The sequence below is a fragment of the Rhipicephalus microplus genome, chromosome 4 (genome assembly GCF_043290135.1).
Source record: "Rhipicephalus microplus isolate Deutch F79 chromosome 4, USDA_Rmic, whole genome shotgun sequence".
NCBI lineage: Eukaryota > Metazoa > Arthropoda > Arachnida > Ixodida > Ixodidae > Rhipicephalus > Rhipicephalus microplus.
In genome coordinates, this window is record NC_134703.1 from 70240272 (window position 1) to 70260961 (window position 20690).

Sequence of the window (20690 nt, forward strand, 5' to 3'; positions counted from 1 at the left end):
TAGACTTTAGTGTCGTATTCTATCTTTATTCCCCTTACCTCCTTTTCCAGAACAGGATAGCCAGTTGGTCTGAGAACTGGTTATCCTCCCTGTCCTTTCCTCCTCCTCCGAAAATTTAGTCCACCTAGGGTTCTTTAACGTGCCCTAATCTAAGCAACACGTGCCTCAAGCACTTTTGAATCCGCCGAACATACGAAAACCGCGGCAGGGATTCTATCTGGTACAATGTCATATGAGGATACCGTCAAGTGAGGGTGATAATTTGCAGCACTCGTGCTGGCGCCGCCAGAGTGGGAACTAGGTTGTGACATACAATTCTCGTGTTTCGTGAGGCACGGAAATCTTTCGCCTTAAAAATTTGTTCTGCTGAATAGAGGCATTACTATCGTTGCTATATGAAGAACTGAACACACAGGTTTCAGTAGCTCGTAAACAGTGCAAAGATGACATTGATAATGTCATAACCTGTGATTTGACGTATACTTCGGCAGCCGAAGTTAGCTTGCGAACGCACGGCTAATAATAAAAATAAAGGTGCTAAAGTAATTCAGGCAAAGAAACGGCATGTGGTGCAACAACTACAGTTTAATTGAAACTCCGTAATGTAACAGCGATGACAGTATGTACAGTAATGACGTGATGTGTTAATATTAAAAAAAAGTAGGCCAACTAAAGCATACGCTAGCAACTTTGCGTTGATGTTCAACTCAATGATACAACTTGCCTATACCAACCGGACAATGCTAAAGTCTCTACCAGAACCATGTCGTTCCAGCCGCGTTCGCTGAATAGCTTTTGGCTTTCTGTTCGAACCTACAGCGACGGACAAAAATGCAGGTTGACATTTCAGTGACAAACATTACAGGGATAATCTTTTGTACCTACTTTTAGCATCATTTGCAGGTAAACAAACCTTGAGTGTGTAACATTGCACAGTCACCACTGAACTTGCACGCGTGACTTTACCATGCAGGCAAGATTTTTGACTTACCGATTCAAAGTTCAATACACCAGAATTTCGTGGCCGTTTTTGTGAGCAAAAAGCTAATTAAATGGAGTTTAAAATAAAAAAAAAACGAAGTTATATATGCCTGCCTTATATAGAAGATAAATTAGATTGATCTTCTATAAGAGACAGGCATATACAAAGTACCACATGCGACTACAAGCCTCCAGAAGTAAAATCGATAACTCCAATCTATCCACGTAATTAGTAGCTCTGAGCATATAAGCAATTATTTGTTACACAGCGAATCAGAGTGAAAGTGTGGACAGCTATGGTAGGCAGTTTGCCATTGCTGCATTGTGGGCAAAAACAAGTGCACAGAAAATATACTAGACAACACGCGATGCAACATATGGTCTTATGCATATTCTGTGTCCATATTGCTACCGACGATGTTTTGCAATGCCTTTCGTGAAGAGGTCTTTATCTTGCTTCTCATGAAATAAGTTGAAATGACTGCAATACCATTCGTAACAAACGTAATTTAGTTACCAGTTAGAGCATAGTTGATTCCTAACTGAGCTTCTCGCATAGTGGCGAATATTCTTGCAGCGCCAAACAACTCATTCATTGGAAGATCGCTGTACCGGAATACTATCCGAATGATCTATTTGTGTTCTTCCTTTAAATAACAAAGATTTGCGATAGTTTTTCCAAAGAGTGTCATTACTATTCACAATATTGTCGAAACAATTTTCACAACTATCAGCAAACTTCCGAAAATTAAAAAGTGTCACCTTCACAATCGCCTTATTGCGGGTGACGAGTGAAAAAGAAACGGTAACTCGAAAATTGGTGAAACACTCTTTTTTGAGCCCGCAAGGTAACAAAATGCGCAAATTTGTGTTCGCAACTTTAACGTGGTTTGCGCCTGTTTGGCGTAAGTCTAGCCAGAAACTTGGGAACATATGAATAAACAACCACAGTGGTCTTAAGCGTCATACACATCGCATCAAATTCTGATCAAATGCGTTCTTGCTTTCTGCGACATAGCGCGAACTGTTTATTTAGAAGTACCATGCCGGCCTATACGGTAACACCCCCACGTGCAAAGCACTTTGAATTACGTCCACTAATGTTCTAAATTCAAGTATCTTTTCGTAATTTAATTAATTCATTACCATTTAACGGGTTTTCACTCAGTTTTCATTGATGGTGCGATTTTCTGAAGCCTTTTATCCCCAATGCTGACAGTAGCACGTAGTGATACCGATAAAGAAACCTTGCTTGTCATTACGAACGCGAAGGTTGGCTAATCGAAATTTGGCTAACATCGCGCAGATATCAGTCACCCATGCCGGGTAAGTTACTGTTCGTTTGTTACAAAGTTCTTGGTACTCCGTCACCATCAGAAGCTCTTTCGTAAAGTTTGATTCTGAGCATACGCTACCAGACGGGCAGACCGGTGCCCGTCTGGTAGTTACAATAACAGCCGTCATTGCTCAGAGTGACGCAATGCATGCTTGCCAGCAAATAATCTTGATATTGCAGCCTGGCTTCTGCAGTAGACATACGCACACGATGCGAGTATTATGAATATAAGTTCTAGACATGGCCAACTCCACCGCGTATGCCTTTTTGGGTACATGAACAGTTGAAGTTGTTGCTTCCGTTGAATGCCACTATAGTAAGGAATGTGATATTCATGACAGAATCTGTTCAGTCAGAACGACGTCTCCTGTATGAGGAGTGGTACTATGAATTGGTTCATCTGAATTAAATTACGCTTTGATTAACGAACACGGAACTGCAACTAAGCTGGTGGTACTTGCGGGCATCGTGCCAAGGCTTGGCTTTTTTTAACGCCTACTTGTACAGCCATCCTACCGCGAAGAGAAGCTGCCAGGTGATAAAGAAGAAAAAAAAGGGAACACACAGATTAACCCTGAGATCACATGCCATCTTGTAGGCTCTTGTACGCAGGCGTTGCAGTTGTTATTTTTCTACGCTGTTTACGGGAACAGTCTGGTCACTGCACACAGCATGGGCGTTTTGTCTCTCTCTCCTTGGAACAGTGCAGTCCTGCTTCTCTGAGCAATTAAGTCACCACTTGGGTCACGTGGGTCTTGATGCGATCAGCGATTGGACCCGAGACGAGAGACGGCGTGAGACGCGAGGGCCAGGAGCAGAAGTGTCACCACAGATGGAACTTGGATGCAAGTAGAGGAGGCTATAGATGATGACGGTACAGGAGAAGGAGATATATAGAAAAGAAAGGAACAGGAAATGATGTTGTTTTAGTAAAATGTTGCAAGTGTATGGAGACTGATGAGCTAGTTGGTAGTACACAATTTACGTAGTACCGCAAGGAATAGTATGGATGGCGATAGAGCCAGACGGGATATACTGCGTTGTGTCTATCTTTCCATTTCGCCGTCCATGTGATTCCTCGTGCTACTGTGTGAGATATGTAGAGCTGGCGGAATACACTTGCTCATCGTTAACACGCATCTTTGGATTAACTCAAGCTCATAACTGTACTGAGCGAGATGCCTATACCAACAGACAAACAAAAAGCTCTCAGGAAACCTAAAGAAAAATTCAGATTTACAGGTGTATCAATTCAGCGAAAGTCAGAGTGGCTGCCATGTCGGTCGTCCCTGAGGTAAAAAACCACATTAAACTACAAGCGCACTTTGCAAGACTTGTGCTGTTGCCCTGCATCATCCCACGTGCATGTAACTAAGTTCGCACTTCTAACGACATTCTATAGGGTGCAAATCGCCGGTTCATGGTGATTGTTGCTTTGTTTTTTTTCTATACTGTCTATGTTTCCCGTGAAGAGTCGTAGATTGCTTAATATTGAAGCTCTCACTGTTAACGATAAACAAAACTATTCTATTCATCATAAATATATATATAAATTTTGCTTCGTTTTGGCGACATGTTCACGCTGTAAGATTGACATGCACATGAGACAGGTTTAGCCCAAAGGAAGGTTAGTAGACTATTCATTAATAACAGTTCCGTAATAATGAGGAGCGGATATACCTAGCTCGTTAAGTGACAAGGAAAATTCCGCCATATCCACGAAGTGAATGATGATGAGTGGGCGAAGCTCCGGAGGTAAACCTGGTAAACCATGAATCCTCTGTACATTTTGCCCACTCGATTTTATTACATCGCTCCCCCTAGCGTACGTCGCCGCACTAAATCGAACGATTGCCTTCAACCAATGACACGCGCCATATGTGACATCATTCCTATTTTATAAGATCTCGCGTCTTTCATCAACTACAAGTACCGCTTTCTAGTTTATAACATCTTGCATCTTTTCATCATCAGCTACAAGTACCACCATCTAGTAAACACTACAAGAACTAAACAAAAGGTGGCTACATACAGGAGACGTACCGCCATCTAGTGAACACTGAAAGAACTAAACTAGAGGTGGCTACATACAGGGGACGGTACCGCCATCTAGTGAACACTGCAAGAACTAAACTAGAGGTGGCTATATACAGGCTACAGGGGACGCACAGCCCACGCCCTAAGGAGCTTCGCCCCTAAAAATTGAAGACTTAAGAGCAAGAAAGAAATGTTTCACGTTCTTTTTGCAGCAGCTGGTATAGGCACAAACCACTTAGCGTACTGTCTTGCAGTAATATCTTGCACCACGCTCCTTTCTACTTACTACAGAAGAGTGCCCAAGTCTCTGCTTCTACTAGAAATGGTTAGTGGTGGTTATTAGATAGGTTACACAAGCCAACAGTGGCGCGTTGAAATGTTACATAACAAGAAATTAAGTGACAATAACGTGAACAAGCAATGACGCAGTAGTAGGCAAAAGGCAAGGCACGCGAAATAGTGAAACATGGGATTATTTTATGTCCCGAATAAGGCACGCCAGAAGCCACTTCGATTTCTGTCGTCCAGCTGTAGGTTTGTACATAGAAAGTTCTTCATCTGCAGAAGGCAGTGCAAGAAACACAGTGTTTAAGTATCATGTTATTACAGGACATGCTGGTAGCTTCAATATGTGATGTAAGTATTTAGAAATAGTTCATTCCGGCAAAAAAGTATAATAAAAATCATTCGGGAAGGTGCGTACCAATAGTAAAACATAACAAAGAATCTATCTCAATGTGCACTTACAAAACTACTACTGAAACCCCCTAGAACAACAATATCATTCCCACATTGAAGCTATGAGCACTTGCTAGTATTGTAGCATAAAATATAGCAAACAATAATTGCGATAGCAAAATAACAAGTAAACAAAAAACAATAACAATCCGGGCTCTCAATACATTACGTGCGTTTCTTGACACATTCACGTTTTTCACACTCCTAAAAATAAAAAAAAATGAACAATAATTTAGAATAAGTTACGAGTTAATTAGTAACGTCGTTCTACGATGGTCAGAAATTAAGGGAACTGTCTATGAAAAGTGTATTTCAAAATAGAGTTACAGTAATAGTTGTACCGTGTGCGTTCAAGGACAAGGTGGAGAGATACTTACTAACAAAACCTAAAGGATACCAAAATCAGTGAATCGTTGCCCAATGTCATCACGCTCTCGAAAGTGCGTCTTTAGAGGTATAGTCTAGATTTAATAAACCGAGGTACGAGTTAAACAAAAAGAAAAAGAGGGTCTAAAACTGAAGAAGCCTGGAGAGGCCTCGCCCAGGTGATCAAAGCATGGTAGCTGATGGCTTCAACAATAAAAAAATAGCCCTGCTCATGCTCCCGGCAATGGTCTCCGAAGAGAGGTGACCAGAAGAGTGGCTAACGATGTCAATATGGAGCATGCGGAATAGTCTATAGACTTGTATGCGTGAGTGTTTGGGGACAAAATTCAGCAGACTTTTGTAATTGTATCTGACTATAGAGCTCAAAATACTTGCTGTACACTGCCGTATTGACTGCTGAAATCATCTGTCTTTTATACAACATGCAAGACAAAAAAGATGAAAGCCTTTGGACCCATCTCTTAGCACCCGCGAAGCCTTTGCGCGATATCTTGGCAGCCATTTCGATCACCGAGCGAATCACATTCAGGCGCGATAGGGTGCATGATAGCCCCATGTACTTTTCGATCTGCTGAGACAGTGTGGCAATAAGCTTTTAAGAAGACACATGCTGCTGAATTTGGCAGTAGAAAAAGAAGAGAAAGGATAATCTTGACTTAAAATGAGAATAGAGAGGCCATTGTATGCGGCATCAAAGCTCTTTAAAGGCTCTGTCGAGGAACAGCAACCAGCTTCTCTGAGAAACAGTGACGCGGATGATTACATAAACATGATCACATCGGCAGCACCTCATTTCACACAAAGGGCAACATGCAGCTCAAAATATTTCAAATATAGATTAAGTCTCGCATCCATGGTCTGAAAAATGATCCTGAAACTTGCAAGAACATTTTTTTTGAACAACATGCTACGCCAAATCGCAGATATAGAAACAACAATGAAGTTTATTATAGCTATGCAAATGTTCCTGCAGCTTACAGTGGGCTTATTACCGATCGGCGTCTTATGTGTGTAATTATGACAGTGAACCCATGCGCGATGTGCGTGGCGCTTTCCAAAAGGTGGTGCTCAGGCGGTAACCACGATGCTTGTGCACTAACACCATACCACTAAAACAGCCTCACCAAGTTTCCACCATATTATTCTTTTTTCATTTGCAGCGTGATGTCCAATATGTATTTGGATATAATAAGTGCACGGAAACACTATTCAGAAATGAATTACCACCCATCAAATGTGCGTCATTACGCGTTCATTCTGTTCATGGCAGCCTTAATTATGATAACAATATAAGAAACGTACAAGTTAACATGAACTGGTGATGCTGGCCGATAAAATTTGAAGGAGCAATGCCCTGAGCTGTTTCCGCTAGGGACAGTTGATATTGCCTCCTGATACTGCTTTGCTAAACTAAGTATGGGGATTATAGTTCTTGATTATTTGCTACAATAAATAGACTCCACAGTTTAAAAATGAACAGAAAATCTGTGAGCTATACTGAGGAGCAATTATACTGAGAATGTGCATGTATTTGCAACAATTATGCATTAGAAATTGACAACTTATAATATGGCTATTAATAAGACAAAGAAAAAAAAGCAAAGATTACTTCAACTACCGTGACTGCGTTTTTTCTATTGAACGCTAGTATTAGACATATACATTTCATAACGTGCTTTCACACTCGTTTTTGTGCCTGCTTATGTGGCAGTCATGTCAAGAAGTCACTACGCTATCTTAACGCAGGTGAAACCTGAAAATTGTGAGTAATGTGAATCAAAGCACATCTGTCTCCCAAACAGTTGAAATATAACCGGCACTGGTGTTTCTGATGCTACTGGTAAAACAGCCGACAAACAGTGCCATGAATAATAGTGCAATTGCGCCTTCATTCAGCTCACAAGAGCACTTCATAATGGAACAGCAGCACAACCACACCCGGACAGAGGACAGACGGTACACGAAACACAGCGCTGTCTATGTCTGGTCGTGCTTGCGTTTTATTATGAAGCACGACTAAGTAGCCCAAGTTTCAGTCTCGTCGCCAGAGCACCTTGCGCGCGTCCCACCTGAACATTGCAGTTTCAGCATGTCGTACCAAGAAAGTCGTGTATAATGTGACCACTCTATGACCACATTCAGCTTAAAAGTTCATAGACGGAATGGTACGGCGACCCGATATGCTCCTAATAGCAGGGCACGTGATACACATCTCAAGGCGGCAACGGATGCATGCAAGTAGCAAAAAAAAAAAAAGCATTTTTCTTTCGGAACTCACAGTCTATCCGGATGATCTTTTCCACGAACATCGTCTTGAAAGAAGGGGCGTCCGCCGATACTTCGCACTTGTAGTTGCCGCCCGTGAGGTGGTCCACATTGCGGATGAATACGGTACCGTTGTTTGAACGCTGCAACTGGAAGATAAACGAGAAAGCGTGGTGTAATGAGTGCGTAGAATATTGTACAGCATTTGTCTCCTCATTTTCGAAGCACACTTTCAAAGCATAGCTTGCCGTCCACAGCTCGAGCACACATGAAAGTGTTAGGTAGTTCAGCACTCGACCTATATTGTACAGCCCAAACACCTGTCAATGATGACTTACAGCCTCGGTGCAAGCTTTCCGCAAGGATTCAGCTCGGCTCTTAAGTCTATGCCATGACATGGCATTTATAGTTGCGTATTTTTTCCACCATGGAGTTCGCAATGTGACGTATAGATGATCCTGCAGATCCATCATGAAGTTGACAATGTGACGTATACATGGTTTTGCAGAAGCAATAGGCTGCCAGTTGTGATGGTTGTAGGGAGGACCAGCGCACATTTGGCACGCTAAACTAACCAGACTACGGAAGACCATTTCGTGAAACGAAAATTCTTCGAACCTGGCCACTGTCGTCAATGGCGCAAAAAAGCTATCCCCGAAGTAGCTGTTCGTGAATATCAGAGACCTTAGTGATCGACTGAGGTCCTGCGGTGCATCCTAGTCAAAGCACACAGTGTTCACTCTTCCATTTAATTTTCCTCTCTAACGTTTAGAGGCCAAGCTCCTTAAAGCGTGGGTCTGTTCATCCCTTGTATGTATTTATGTAGTAGTACGTAGCCACTGGTGGCACATACCCGCTCTAGAGCGCGTATGTGCCACAGGGGATGCGAGATGGGAGATGGCGGTTCTTGGAATGTTCACTAGATGGACGCGCGGACGGACAGACAGACTAGCAGACGGACGGACGGACTGATGGAATGATGCGTGTACGTACGGAAGAATGGACGCACTAACAGACTGACAGATTGATGGACGGACTCGCAGGCGAACGCGCGGACAGACGGACGGACGCATGGATGGACGCACGGATGGTCATGAGGACGAACGGAAGCAAGAATGAACGGACGAACGGAAGCACGGACGAGCTGACGGACGCTTCGCCGCACTCATCATCATCCACTCCGTGGATATGCTGTGATTTTTTTATTTGTCTATTCCACGTGTAGGGTAGCAAACAAGATGACTGTCAGGTTGATCACTCACTCACTCACTCATTCACTCACTCACTCACTCACTCACTCACTCACTCACTCACTCACTCACTCATATAATGGTGATGAGATAACTTCCGAAGTGAGCCACCAACATTGACGCCCCAATCACTCAGAACTCCAATCTGGGTGAAGTCGCTTGCACATGCCTATTCACCGAAGCTTCTAACTTTTATTAACCTTGCACGCAGATTCGAATACATTCATTTTTCTTTTCGTTTCTTCCCGCAATCCAACTTTTTCTTCCTAGACAAAAAACAAGAACGCCGCCTAAGGCACTGCGCGAAGAACACGACCGACGATTAACATAGTTCTCGCCTTTATGCAATGTATTCCTTTTCTCGTCTCTACACACTCCGCATATAGTTTGACGAGGAGACAAATTCTCATTTTTTTCCTCTCTCCTTGTCTGTGCGCCTTCGAGTGAGGTGAGCAGAAAATCAGAGTTTCGTCTTCGAAAGGACGTGTACGCCACTTCCCACTCGCTGTACGACACCGCCTCCGGGCCCAATATTCTTGCTGCGCCCGTGTCGAGCGCGCGCCTCAGCGTTTGGGCAGGTATTGCGCTCGCGGGTCGCTGCTCGATTCTCGCATGCGTGTTTCCCGTCTTAAGCAAAAGAAAAAAAAATGAGAAGAATGAGGCTTCCACAACGCTCAAAGGCGTTCGCAAAGAAACACTACACGCAAATTTTTCTGCGAACTGCGACATCATCTTCGCGGCGCGTGCGCAAGCGCAAATCCGCGCAGCGGGCTCAGCTCGCGCCTACCTGTACGAGCGGCCCGAAGGCTGCGGACGATCGTTCGAAGAATCGAGACAAACGACGGTTGCGAGGGAAGGAGGGGTCACAACCGCGAGGCGGCGTGTAGAAAAGAGAGTAGTGCATTTGCATTCCCATTACGATTGCCAGGGCTGTTGCATGCGAGCCGCCATATATGAAAATGGCAGAATAACGAGCCCGAACTGCATTGCATTACGCGCTCTCCTCAAACACTGGCCCCTCCTCACCCACTGCACCGCAAGCACCCTCTCCTTTCCTCCTCACCCCTCCCAGTGCGGCGTAGAGACGCGGGAACAATGTTATAGGCGCCGCTCATTACCATAATAACGAGTGGAGCGGAACGGTGGAAGAAAAAAAGAAAGTAAAATATGGGATTGTGAGCTCAGCCCTTCGTGTAAATATTGTAAGCCGAGCGCGGTATGTACACGTTATACGCCGGAGCCCTGCAACCCCCGAGAGCTTGCTTAGTGGTATTAATAACAAAGATTTAATGCGGCGAACCCCCTCCCCGCGAGACACCTCTTACTGATGCCGGCATGTATGCATGAAGCTCGGCCCTATAGCTGCCGCCTCGTTGGAAGTAAAGAAAGCATCAGAACCAGCAATCCGTGCCCAACCTCCCAGCACATCTACCCTCAGCCCGTTGAACTTCCTGCGTTGTTCTTTCCTTTTATTCGGTTCTCCGTGTTGAATGTAGAACTACCTGATGTGCGCTGTACGAGGGTGCGCGAGCTGCCAGCGCCTGCATAAAAAATCACTTGGCGTCAAGTGCTGGCTGTCTGAAATCGGCGCCCGAGTGGGTGTATGGCGGGCGCGTGATTGCGAGTCTGCTCGGCATTCGGAAGCTCACTTCGCAAACCGCGCGTGTCTCGGTGTGCTGATATGGCGAGTGTGAGTGATTGCGTGCTTGCATGTCTTGCTTATCGATGGGCGTTAGACTTGTTTTCGTGATTATTCATTACTGCCGAATGTCGAGTTATGTACCACGTGCGTGAGTTGGTCGAGGTTTTGATTGACTTATTGAGTGTGCATTAGTGAGGTACAGTCAGCCAAATATTTATCGTGGAGGAGCGGCAGTTTTTATTCTCTGTCTCTTTTCTATATATGACTGAATTAAGTTCCCAAAATGGTGCGGCCATGTGCATGTCCGCATGGTACATACTCACCCACCAATTATTTGCAGCTTCGTTCCATCAAATGATGCTGGCATACAAAAACGTGGCTGCTGCACTCGATAACGAAAGTTTTAACCAGCTGTACTGGTATTTCATGAACATGCACATTTGCGAGCTTCAACATTAAATTTCTTGAAGACAAAAAAAAGAAAAATTGATTGGTTGTTAATCAGACAGAGAGCCCGCTAAGACAACTGGTGTTCCATGCTAATAAGGGTTTCTTTGTAGGAGTGGAAGTGCAAGAAAACTACTTGGGTTGTGAACATTGCATGACGCAATAGGAATATTTGCCAAACAAAAACACCCTGTCAATGGTCCTCGTTTTCGCCTCCAGCGTATCGGCACAGTAAAGTGAAAATTCAGAAGGTGTATATATTTTTTGTGGTTGCTTTTTTTATAATGCAGTCTGATTTTAAGCGTGCACTGCCTAAACTTGCCGTCCGAAGCTGAAACTGAAAATACAGTGCTCCTTGAAATGTCTTTTTTCTTTGTCAGATGGAATAACACACACAGAGAGACTTAAATATAAAAACAAAGAAACTTGGAGGACACTCGATCTTCGCATTTAACAGCAAAATGCGATAAAGTAATCAGTACCCCAGAGCATAGCCTTATCAATTTCTTGTCTGATTTCAGTTCTCGATGGACGCCTCAACCATACCACAAGGAAACCAACTCAAACTATCCTATAATGCATACTGCAATTAAGCTCGTAAACTACCCACTACGCCATAATTATTGCTTTCGCAAATCAGCGAAGGGCACACTGCACGTCACTTATAAGGCAATCTGCGAACCTGAGCAGCGGTTCACTTTCTTGATGCTGTTGTGCTGCTGCAGCTGATTAAATACGGCAACATCACACATGATGAAGAAATATTCTGAAAAACCCAACACCTACACAGGAGAAGTGGCTGAGGCATTCCACATATCATAGACAGCAGTAGTTACGTTAGACAACCTTCCTTGGCGTTATAATCGAAGGAAAGGGGCTTTTTAAAGAAGGGTAGCTAGGAAGTTCAGACGAGGATTTGACTCACGGTCTGACATGTGAGTCTTCTGTGACATTAAGCTTGCTCGCTGACCTTGAGAAAAAAATTACATGAATTACATGCCATTTTTTCGCTAAACCAGTTGCAAGTTCAGAGCCGTGTGCGCTTCATCTGTCCTTTATCTTGTAACAAAATAGAGCTATTTTATTTTTTTGCCAATAAATCTCACCTACTGGCCCAATTTTCTTGTCTTGTATAGTTTATTTCTAGCATGTAGGCGTCTTTTACGTGTGCTGACCTCGGCTTGTCAAACCTAGCGGCTTTGTCCCCGCTCAGTACTGTGAACATCGGCCGAGCTAGCGCTTACCTTTGGCACTGCCAACATGAAGCGTGCCCTGCGCAACTACAAGTCATCTGCGGATTCGTGTGCCCATCCGTGGGCCACACTAAGAGATTCGGCGCGATACTTGAAAGTGAATGTTGGTGCCAGGCGAAAAATACTCAAAGATATTCTTCGCACTACGTGCTATGACGAGGACACTTGCCTTAAACAGCACATGTTTCGTAAATAGCGCAGAAAGACCAACCAAATGATGGATTTTCTGTTGGTATAGTGTTCGCCATGCACCCCCTAAAGGAGCGAAGCGATGGCTTGCCGAAGAGAAGTTTTGGTCTTATAGGAGACATCACCGTGGATGCTCAACAGCAAAAGACACTGCGTTTAGTACCAAAGTTTTCCCTGGAAACCGGTATGAAGAGGGCGGAGAAACTTACGCTCGGATTGTGTGAGCTAAACTCTCGGAAGATGAAAAGCCATGATGTGTTTCAGACTGCGCTGACGTAGTTGCTCGCAAGGGGTGATCTAGAGGACAGAACAATCGGTTTCATTCCCTGGTTAAATATTTATGTGACAAATGATTAGTACGTGCAGTTCGATCGGGCAAGGAAGGTTTTCGTGTTCTCTTCCCTGAGAAACTCTACGCTGAGAAATTCTGAGATTCTCAGCCTGTAAATGTTAATGGATCCCTTGTTAAACCAAAGGCTGTTGCGTTGCTGTTTGGAAGGCTTAGCGAAGAAGTCATTAGTTCTTAGCTATCGGTAAATGCGATATTCTTTGCGGAAAAAGTGCATGCATCTGATGTTCTCTTCAGCGTAACTGTGTCCGAGCATAAAACGTGGCAGCTGGTTGTTTACACGTACCTAAAAAAATATTTGTCTGCGTTAAATATGACAGATTCGTATCGTATATTGCTCCAAACTTAGATAACACCACTAGGTACTTATTGAATGATGACCCAGGGACCTGTTCGGAGTTCAGGTTTGGTGTCAAAGATTTGTTTTCTCTTTCGCATGCTACACTTATGCAGTATGTTAGGGTATGCATCGAAAATGACAATGACGAGTGCCTTCTCCAAGATGATTCTGGTATCTCAAAAAGGTCATTTCTGAAACAACCGATTTTTTCGCCTAAACAATACGTACAATGTCACGCAAATATAAAATTTTATGCAACAGGAAGGCGTTTGTTTAGGTCTGAAGATGGTTTTCTTGCTGAGTAACATTTTTCTGAGCAAGGTTGACGAACTAGTAGAGCATGAATAGGATGGTTATTGTATCCTCATATTTAGGAACGTGGATGACTTATTTGTCAGTGTCAAGTCCCTCGGGCCTGAAGCAATGAGTCCGTGTTCGTGATATATATTAAAAAGGGGGGTCCACAGTCAATTTAACGCACAAACTTCCGCAGCTTAAGAAATTACGTTACTTAGATTTGAAACTAATTTTTCATTAAGACCCCTCATGCTGTCAGTCTCTTCAAACTTCTCAAAAAAGGCGTGGTTGCCGGCTGCCAAGTAATGACCGTAAAACACTTATGCTCCCAAGATAAGCGCTAGTCTAGAGACTAAGGTGTATCGTTGCAAAGAAGTTGGTTTCAAGAACTCGGTTCTTGTAGAGTGTGTGGGTAGAATAAGTAGAACTTTGAAACCGTAAAAACGCGTCCTATGGAGCAGCGCAGCAATATCGTTGACCATAAATCGAAAGCGGTAATGCCCTACGGGCATTCTCTTGCAAATTTTAAAACGTAAGGGTCTTGTATAGTGTTAATGTGTTGTTATATGCTCCTAATAAAGTGGTCAAGGTGAAGCCTTATAGTTTAAAGGAAGATAAGGGCGTCCGAAAGAAGCACGAGCTGCATAATAAAACATGTTGTCAGGTGTGTCCCGTCTAAAATCGCTGTTGCGTGCCAGATACATTTGTCATGTGGCCGCACATGTATATGACAAACAGGCTGGTGCAATAATGCGAGGCTTCTTGAGCGCAAGAAGTCCTTACAAAAGAAATGAACTAACTTGGTCTTAGCATTACTTTAGGTTTCAATTTGTGTCGATCTTCTTCACACAAAAATCCATTTCGTTCGTAGTAACATCGACACAAGAGAAGTGGCTTAAACATTCAACATATTAAGGGCAGAAAGTGATTACGTTATCGAACCTTTCCTGGCGTGATAATGGAAGATAATGGGCCTGCTAAACAGAGTTGACTAGGCAGGTCACACGAGGCGGTGTCTTATGGTTTGCGGTGCGATTCATCCTTGACAGTGAGCATGTGCGCTCACCCAGAAAAAAATTACGTGTTGCTTGTTTATTAAACCATTTGCGAGTTTAGTGCCATGTTCTTGTAATCTTTCTTCTATCTTCTGTTTAAAAAAATGGCTGTTATTTTTTAGTAACTTGCTCAGCAAGCTTCATATGCTCGCGGCTAGTCCAGCGGTGGTGGCTGGCGTGTACACCAGTGTTGCCAGTGCACACTTCCTCGGTCTCCACTCACGGCGTCCTCTCTAGTGATTCCAACAACGCTCACTAGATGACGCGCCGCCACCCAAAGCGTCAATTTTCGATGACACGTGCCCTCACCTCCTCCAGGCTACGACCACTGTGTTCTCGTTGCATCGTAGGCGCGGCAGCACGTGACAAGCTCTTACGATAACGAACGGGTGCGTTTATCCTCCCATGCCCTCTCACCTGCGTGCTCTCAACCCCGTTGAAGAACGCCTGATAGCTCCACGTCTGCCATTTACGAGCGTTAGGCATTTGTCTCGCGGCAGCGGCTAGCATGGCATAAAGGGGCGGATGGTTAAGGTGCCGATCAACGTGGAGTGTGATCACTGTGCAGTGCCGGCCTCGGAACGTGCCCGACAGCGCTGCCTTCGACGAACACGCGTTCATACTGAAGTGGTCTCGCCAAGAAACGCCCCGTGCACCTCCGAACAAGCGCATCTAACGTCAGTCACTTCGCGGATGTGGTGGTGATATTTTTAAATTTGCGTATCCAAATACCATGGAACCTCATCAACTCGACCATTTTGCCGGTCGTGTTTTGATTAAACATGTGTGAACGATGTGTGAACGCTTCGTAATAGGTGAAACGATAAAACACCGACTCAATGTACAACGTACATGTTTTGAAGCTTGGCGCGATTCTACATACGGTTTTATTACGTGATGTCACACGCATTAAGAAACTCCCCCCCCCCCCCCTGCATGACATTTGTGTAGTGTTTCTTTTTACTGGAACAGTATCAAGCCATGGCATGGCTCTTCGGTACAACGCTTGCTTACAACGCAGATGACCAGTGTTCGATTTTCACTCAGGCTGAATATTTTGTGATTTATTTTACTGGCATCTTTTTCCATTGCTCGCTCAGGGATAGCACTCGTTTTTCGCTCACAACAAACGACGCCGGCACTGATACCGGAATGTCTGCGAAACGAATTGACACTATAGCGTCATCATGAAAAGCAAAATACTTGTTAAGAGATATATAAGCGGTAGTGTATATAATTCCGTTGGTATAGTGTACACCTTCTCAGGAACGTTCTTGGCAGGGGCGAGCGCCCGACGTTTTTAGTCTTGCTTCTAGTTTGTCAGCGTCTGAAATGGGCACATGGAAGACACATTTCGAGATCGTCGAAATCCGTGTTAGTCTTGAATTTTCAAAGTCAGAGTGTTTGCAAAACAGCGATTGTATTAGAACAATACAAAATATTTCAATGAATCCTTCATGGATCTTTTCCTTTTACATTTGTTTTGTACGACCAGAACAACACGTTCACTCTGTTCTCGAATACTTGTATTCTTCAGGCATCGGGGTTCAGCACAGCGTGCAAGACCAACTGGTAAGACATTAGGCTTCACAGCGTACAGTACTAGGTTCGAAATCTTGCACCTCCAAGAAAACTTATATTTTCTTTAATACGGTTACTTCTTTAAAATGATCTGTCTTACGCGAAGGAGAGACGTACGAATGGTTTGCTCAGGTAGTCGACAATGAAATGCTTATACACTTAAACCACCCTACAGAACACAGGCACAAATTGATATCCGCAGCTTACTCAATCGCAGCCTTCTTCCAAAGTAGCCCCGCCACGGTGGTCTTGTGGGTAAGGTACTCGGCTGCTGACCCGTAGGTCACGGGATCATATCCCGGCTGTGGCGGCTACATTTTCTATGGAGGCGAAAATGCTGTAGGCCTGTGCTCAGATTCGGGTGCAGGTGGTCAAAATTCCCGGAGCCCTTCACTGCGGCGTTTCTCATAATGATATGGTGGTTTTGGGACGTTAAACCCCAAATATCAATCAATCAATTCTTCAAAAGCATATGTGTACTACATCGCGTCTTCACCCCATATCATACTTTCTGCCCAGTGGCATAGCCAGAAAGGTCTTTCGGAGGGGAGGGGGGGAGTACTCAATCACCGCTTATGCAAGTTCGTGCGTTTGTATGTCTGCGTGTGTATATACGCAATAAAAACGGAGAAATTACAGGAGGGTGGCGGCGGAGCTGTGACTCTGCCTTATCCGTGGTGTTCGTCTACACTCACAACCCCTGGAAGGTTTTTCGTAACAGTAGTTACTTTTACTTTGCAGAGCACTGGAGCATTTAACATAGTGTCCTATGCTGCCGCACTGTTGGAGAAATGCATGTGTGGCAAGGTCTTAGTCAGGTACACAATGTTCTGTTTTTTGCCTTGCCATCTAAGACTCACTATGTGTCTGGAATAAATCACTTATTATTGTGATATAGCATAAGACTTGTTTACACATTCAGTGGACCACGCAGCACTCACCCACAACATGCACACATTAGACCGACTTCACATACGTTTCCAGCGCCAGCAGTACTCTATATTGTTAGCCACTTCGAACTAAAACGACAGCGTTGACGTGTGTGCCGTTGATAGTTGTTGCTCGAAGTCCGTCAGAAACACATAATACTCACGTCTACCCTGATGCCGTCAACGGGAAAAAATTGCCCGGGTGGTCGGTCGGAAGGCACGAATCGGAAGAACTCGACGTCATCTCGGTACCACTTTACCGAATAGAGGACGTCTCCTTCGAGGTCGTAGGCGCACCTCAGCCGGGCCTCCGTGCCCACAACCACCGTCTGGGGCACCTCCAGCGATAAGATCCGGATACACCGCACTCCTGCCGAAAAAACAAAAAGAACCAACAGCAGGTCACGAACTGTCTACTGCAATGTCTACAGCAATGCCTAGGCTCGAGCTGCAACTGAAAATAACCAATTAATGCCAGTTTTCTACTGTGGCCTTAAATGTAGACCATATTTTCTGCACCCTTGCGCTTTCAACGACCATTCATTTCTTTCCCTGTTTATGCCACCTTTTTATGAGGCCAGATCAGGTGCGGGTTCGGACAGCAAAAGAGGACACACTGCTACCATCATTATCAGCTCGACTGCGTCTCCTGCAGGGCTTTCTGCTTCTTTATCGTGCACTATGATTGTCTTAGAATACAGTCTGTTAGTCTTAATGACTATCAGTTACTTGGACTTTTCGCAACATGCCCTTCTGATGTCCATTTGTTCTAGATAACGACTAAGGTGACCATAACATGTGTTCACTTCCGGCAAGCGTGTATTAAGGTAACGTCGAAAGCGGTGGCAGTTGCTTGTCTTGGTGCATTTTCTATTGCTGTATCGACGTGGCACGAGCGTTCACCGACGTCTATGGGTTTGTCAGTGGGCATGTCCAGGTTTCGGAGAGGAGTCTCACAAGTGGCGTTAATTGATCAGTTCTGCTTTTGAACGGCACCCGAATAGTTCCTGTCGAAGTTGTACGTAAGGTGTCACGCGTAATCGATTACTTGTAATCAATCACAATTTTTATAATTTTGCCATGTAATTGATCACTTTTTCAAAACTGTAATTTTCTGAGTGTTTCAATTACGTTACTTTTATATGATTATCAGCAGTAAGTTACTTTTATTTTTTTAATAAAGTCAATTTTTTAATCAATTTTTTAAAGTTGTAACTTGCCTTATATAGCCGTTCTCATCCCAAAAGATATGCCTCCACTCTGCAGGGAAGCCCTATGCTTTTCCTTCACCGTACTCGCAACGCCTAACCCTAGCACCAGCAACAGTGAAGCGCGATGCTTTTAGGAGACGTGAACGCTAGCATCGAAGCACTGTGGAACTACGAGCAGGTACGAAAGGTGTACCCACGTTATGGAACGGCCTTTCCATTCAACGCGTGCTATAAGAGTGTTCAGTGTAGCAGCTGAACCGCTTGGCGAGGAAACGTGGAATATTCGGTGACGACAACATATCACACAACAAGACAGTGAGGAAAAAAAACAAGCCTCTAAGAGGACGTCCTTACGTTTTCGAAAGAAAATTTCACCAGAGAACAGCTGCAGCTGTTCTTAAAGTGACACAAGTGCCAGAGATGCAGTATCTGTACAAATAATTTTACAAAATAGGAAAGTGCATAATAGTTCGCGCTGATGGTGGAGCTGTTATGGCTCTCGGCAACTGATCCAAGGGTCGTGGGTTCGAAACCGGTCTTGGCAGTTGTATTTCGAAGGGTCAAAATGCTAAAGGTCCATGTTTTGTGCGATGTCAGTGCTAATCAAGAATTCCCCGAGCCCTTCGCTACGACGTTCCTCCTATTCATATTGTGATTTCGGCCCATAAAGCCTCATGTATTATAACTAAGTACGCAGAAGCAGATTAAGAAGATTAAGAAGATTAAAATGAGATTAAGAAGTTTGCAGGTATAAATTGGCAGCAGCAAGCACAGGACCGGGTTAACTGGCGGAACATGGGAGAGGCCTTTGTCCTGCAGTGGACGTAGTCAGGCTGATGATGATGATGACACAGAAGCACCCATGCAGTTTTCGTTCGCACGACGCTTGGGAAGGCGAGATTCTCCGCAACGCCAGCCTGAAGGCACAACCCCGAGTCGTAAAAAGAGTGGAATGAGGTTCCCATTAGAAACCGCCCGAACTTCACCAACGTCCTTTCTTCACAAAAAATTATTTTCACTAAATAAAATTCTGCCTCTCTTTTACTCTCTCTTTCTCAATAAACATGAAACGTCATTTTAACCGGGCAAACATAAAGCTCACTTCGTAACCTGTACGTTTATTGGCGAAATTAATGATCACCTAAATTTATTTTTTCAGCAGCCAGTCTTGAAGCGTTCTTGAAGAGTGACATTTGGCCGAAGTTTGGGCAGTTACCTAAAGCTATAAAGTTCGGCGCTTACCGGCAGCACCTGCTAGTTATCGTACATTTAAACTAAACGTTAAACTCCATAAACCACCCAAAAATACTGAAAAACATGATAAGCTGGCTTAAATTATTCGGTTGTTCGCTACTGAGTCTATTATTTCTTTAAGCCACATTATACTATCTCAACGCGTTGAATGATTCAACAAATTACTAATCTGCTACACTGCGACCCCCCTCTCCCTCCTCCGAATAATTAAAAAAGAATCCGATGTGATCATTCTCTTTGCTGTTTTTTTTCTTCCTTTTGATCGAAAGTCAGGAAGCGCTAACATCAGATGTGAAGTTCCATAGTCTAATATTGGTGGCATGGCTTCCCTTTTCAAATCTGCTAACTTTCTCGCAAAACCTTCAGGCTCACTATACATGATGAATCAGGTATTGCAGAAGCCTAATAGTTCTTTCATTTTTTTTTCTATATCTCCATGTCTTTTTTTGTGCCTCCTTCTTTCTATTTATTTTCTATGTACTTCTCTACCTTTCGATCTTTTTATGTTTTGGTTTGTTTAATTTCTTTTCCTTTTTCTATTTATTCATTTCTGTCGCACTCTACACGTTTCTCCCTTTCATTTGTTTCACGGGCTCCAACTCACCGAGCAGAGTGTTCGTTTAACGTGTGCAATAGGTCTTGTCCTATTCCTGTGGCGCATTTCCACTTATGATTTTCTGCCCACACCAATGTTTTACGGCCGGATTAAACAGATCCGCTGTTAAAACCTACCAGCTTCCTCTTGACTGCCATCAGAAATTTAGTGGAAAACCGGAACAGCATTGAGTGTTGTGCAATGCAGGCATTGGTACATGCAGCACCTCCGCCTTTAATGAAACTGTTGAGATGAAGTTTCGCCATCGAACTGCACGAACGAAACCATTACCATACAGTATTCACAACATATCTCCTCATAGAAGACTTGCCTATCTGCGAATGCCATTTCAAACTTTTCGCACCTTACGTGAAGTTTAGAAGGAACTGCGAAAGTTTAGTAGAGGAGCACCAATTTTTTCGTGTGCAATACAAATAAATATTCATTCACACTACATTGATTCAAAAGCTGGGGCATGTACTCAATTACGCTTCAAAAATATTCTGATTAGACTGAATTAAAAAAAAACAGCAAGCGAAAGCACGGTTCTTTAC

General features: G+C 43.9%; 1 protein-coding gene across 1 annotated transcript in view; it reads right to left on the reverse strand.

Annotated features, from left to right (window-relative positions):
* Positions 1-565: 565 nt before the first annotated feature.
* The window catches only part of LOC119172724 (uncharacterized), a 66398-nt gene continuing 46273 nt past the window's right edge, over positions 566-20690 (reverse strand). Inside the window, exons 2-4 of the mRNA XM_075892936.1 lie at positions 17241-17446; positions 7758-7893; positions 566-3176 (exon numbers count right to left, since the gene is read on the reverse strand). Coding sequence (XP_075749051.1) covers positions 3082-3176; positions 7758-7893; positions 17241-17446 — 437 coding nt within the window. The 3' untranslated portion in view covers positions 566-3081. The remainder of the gene's footprint in view (positions 3177-7757; positions 7894-17240; positions 17447-20690) is intronic.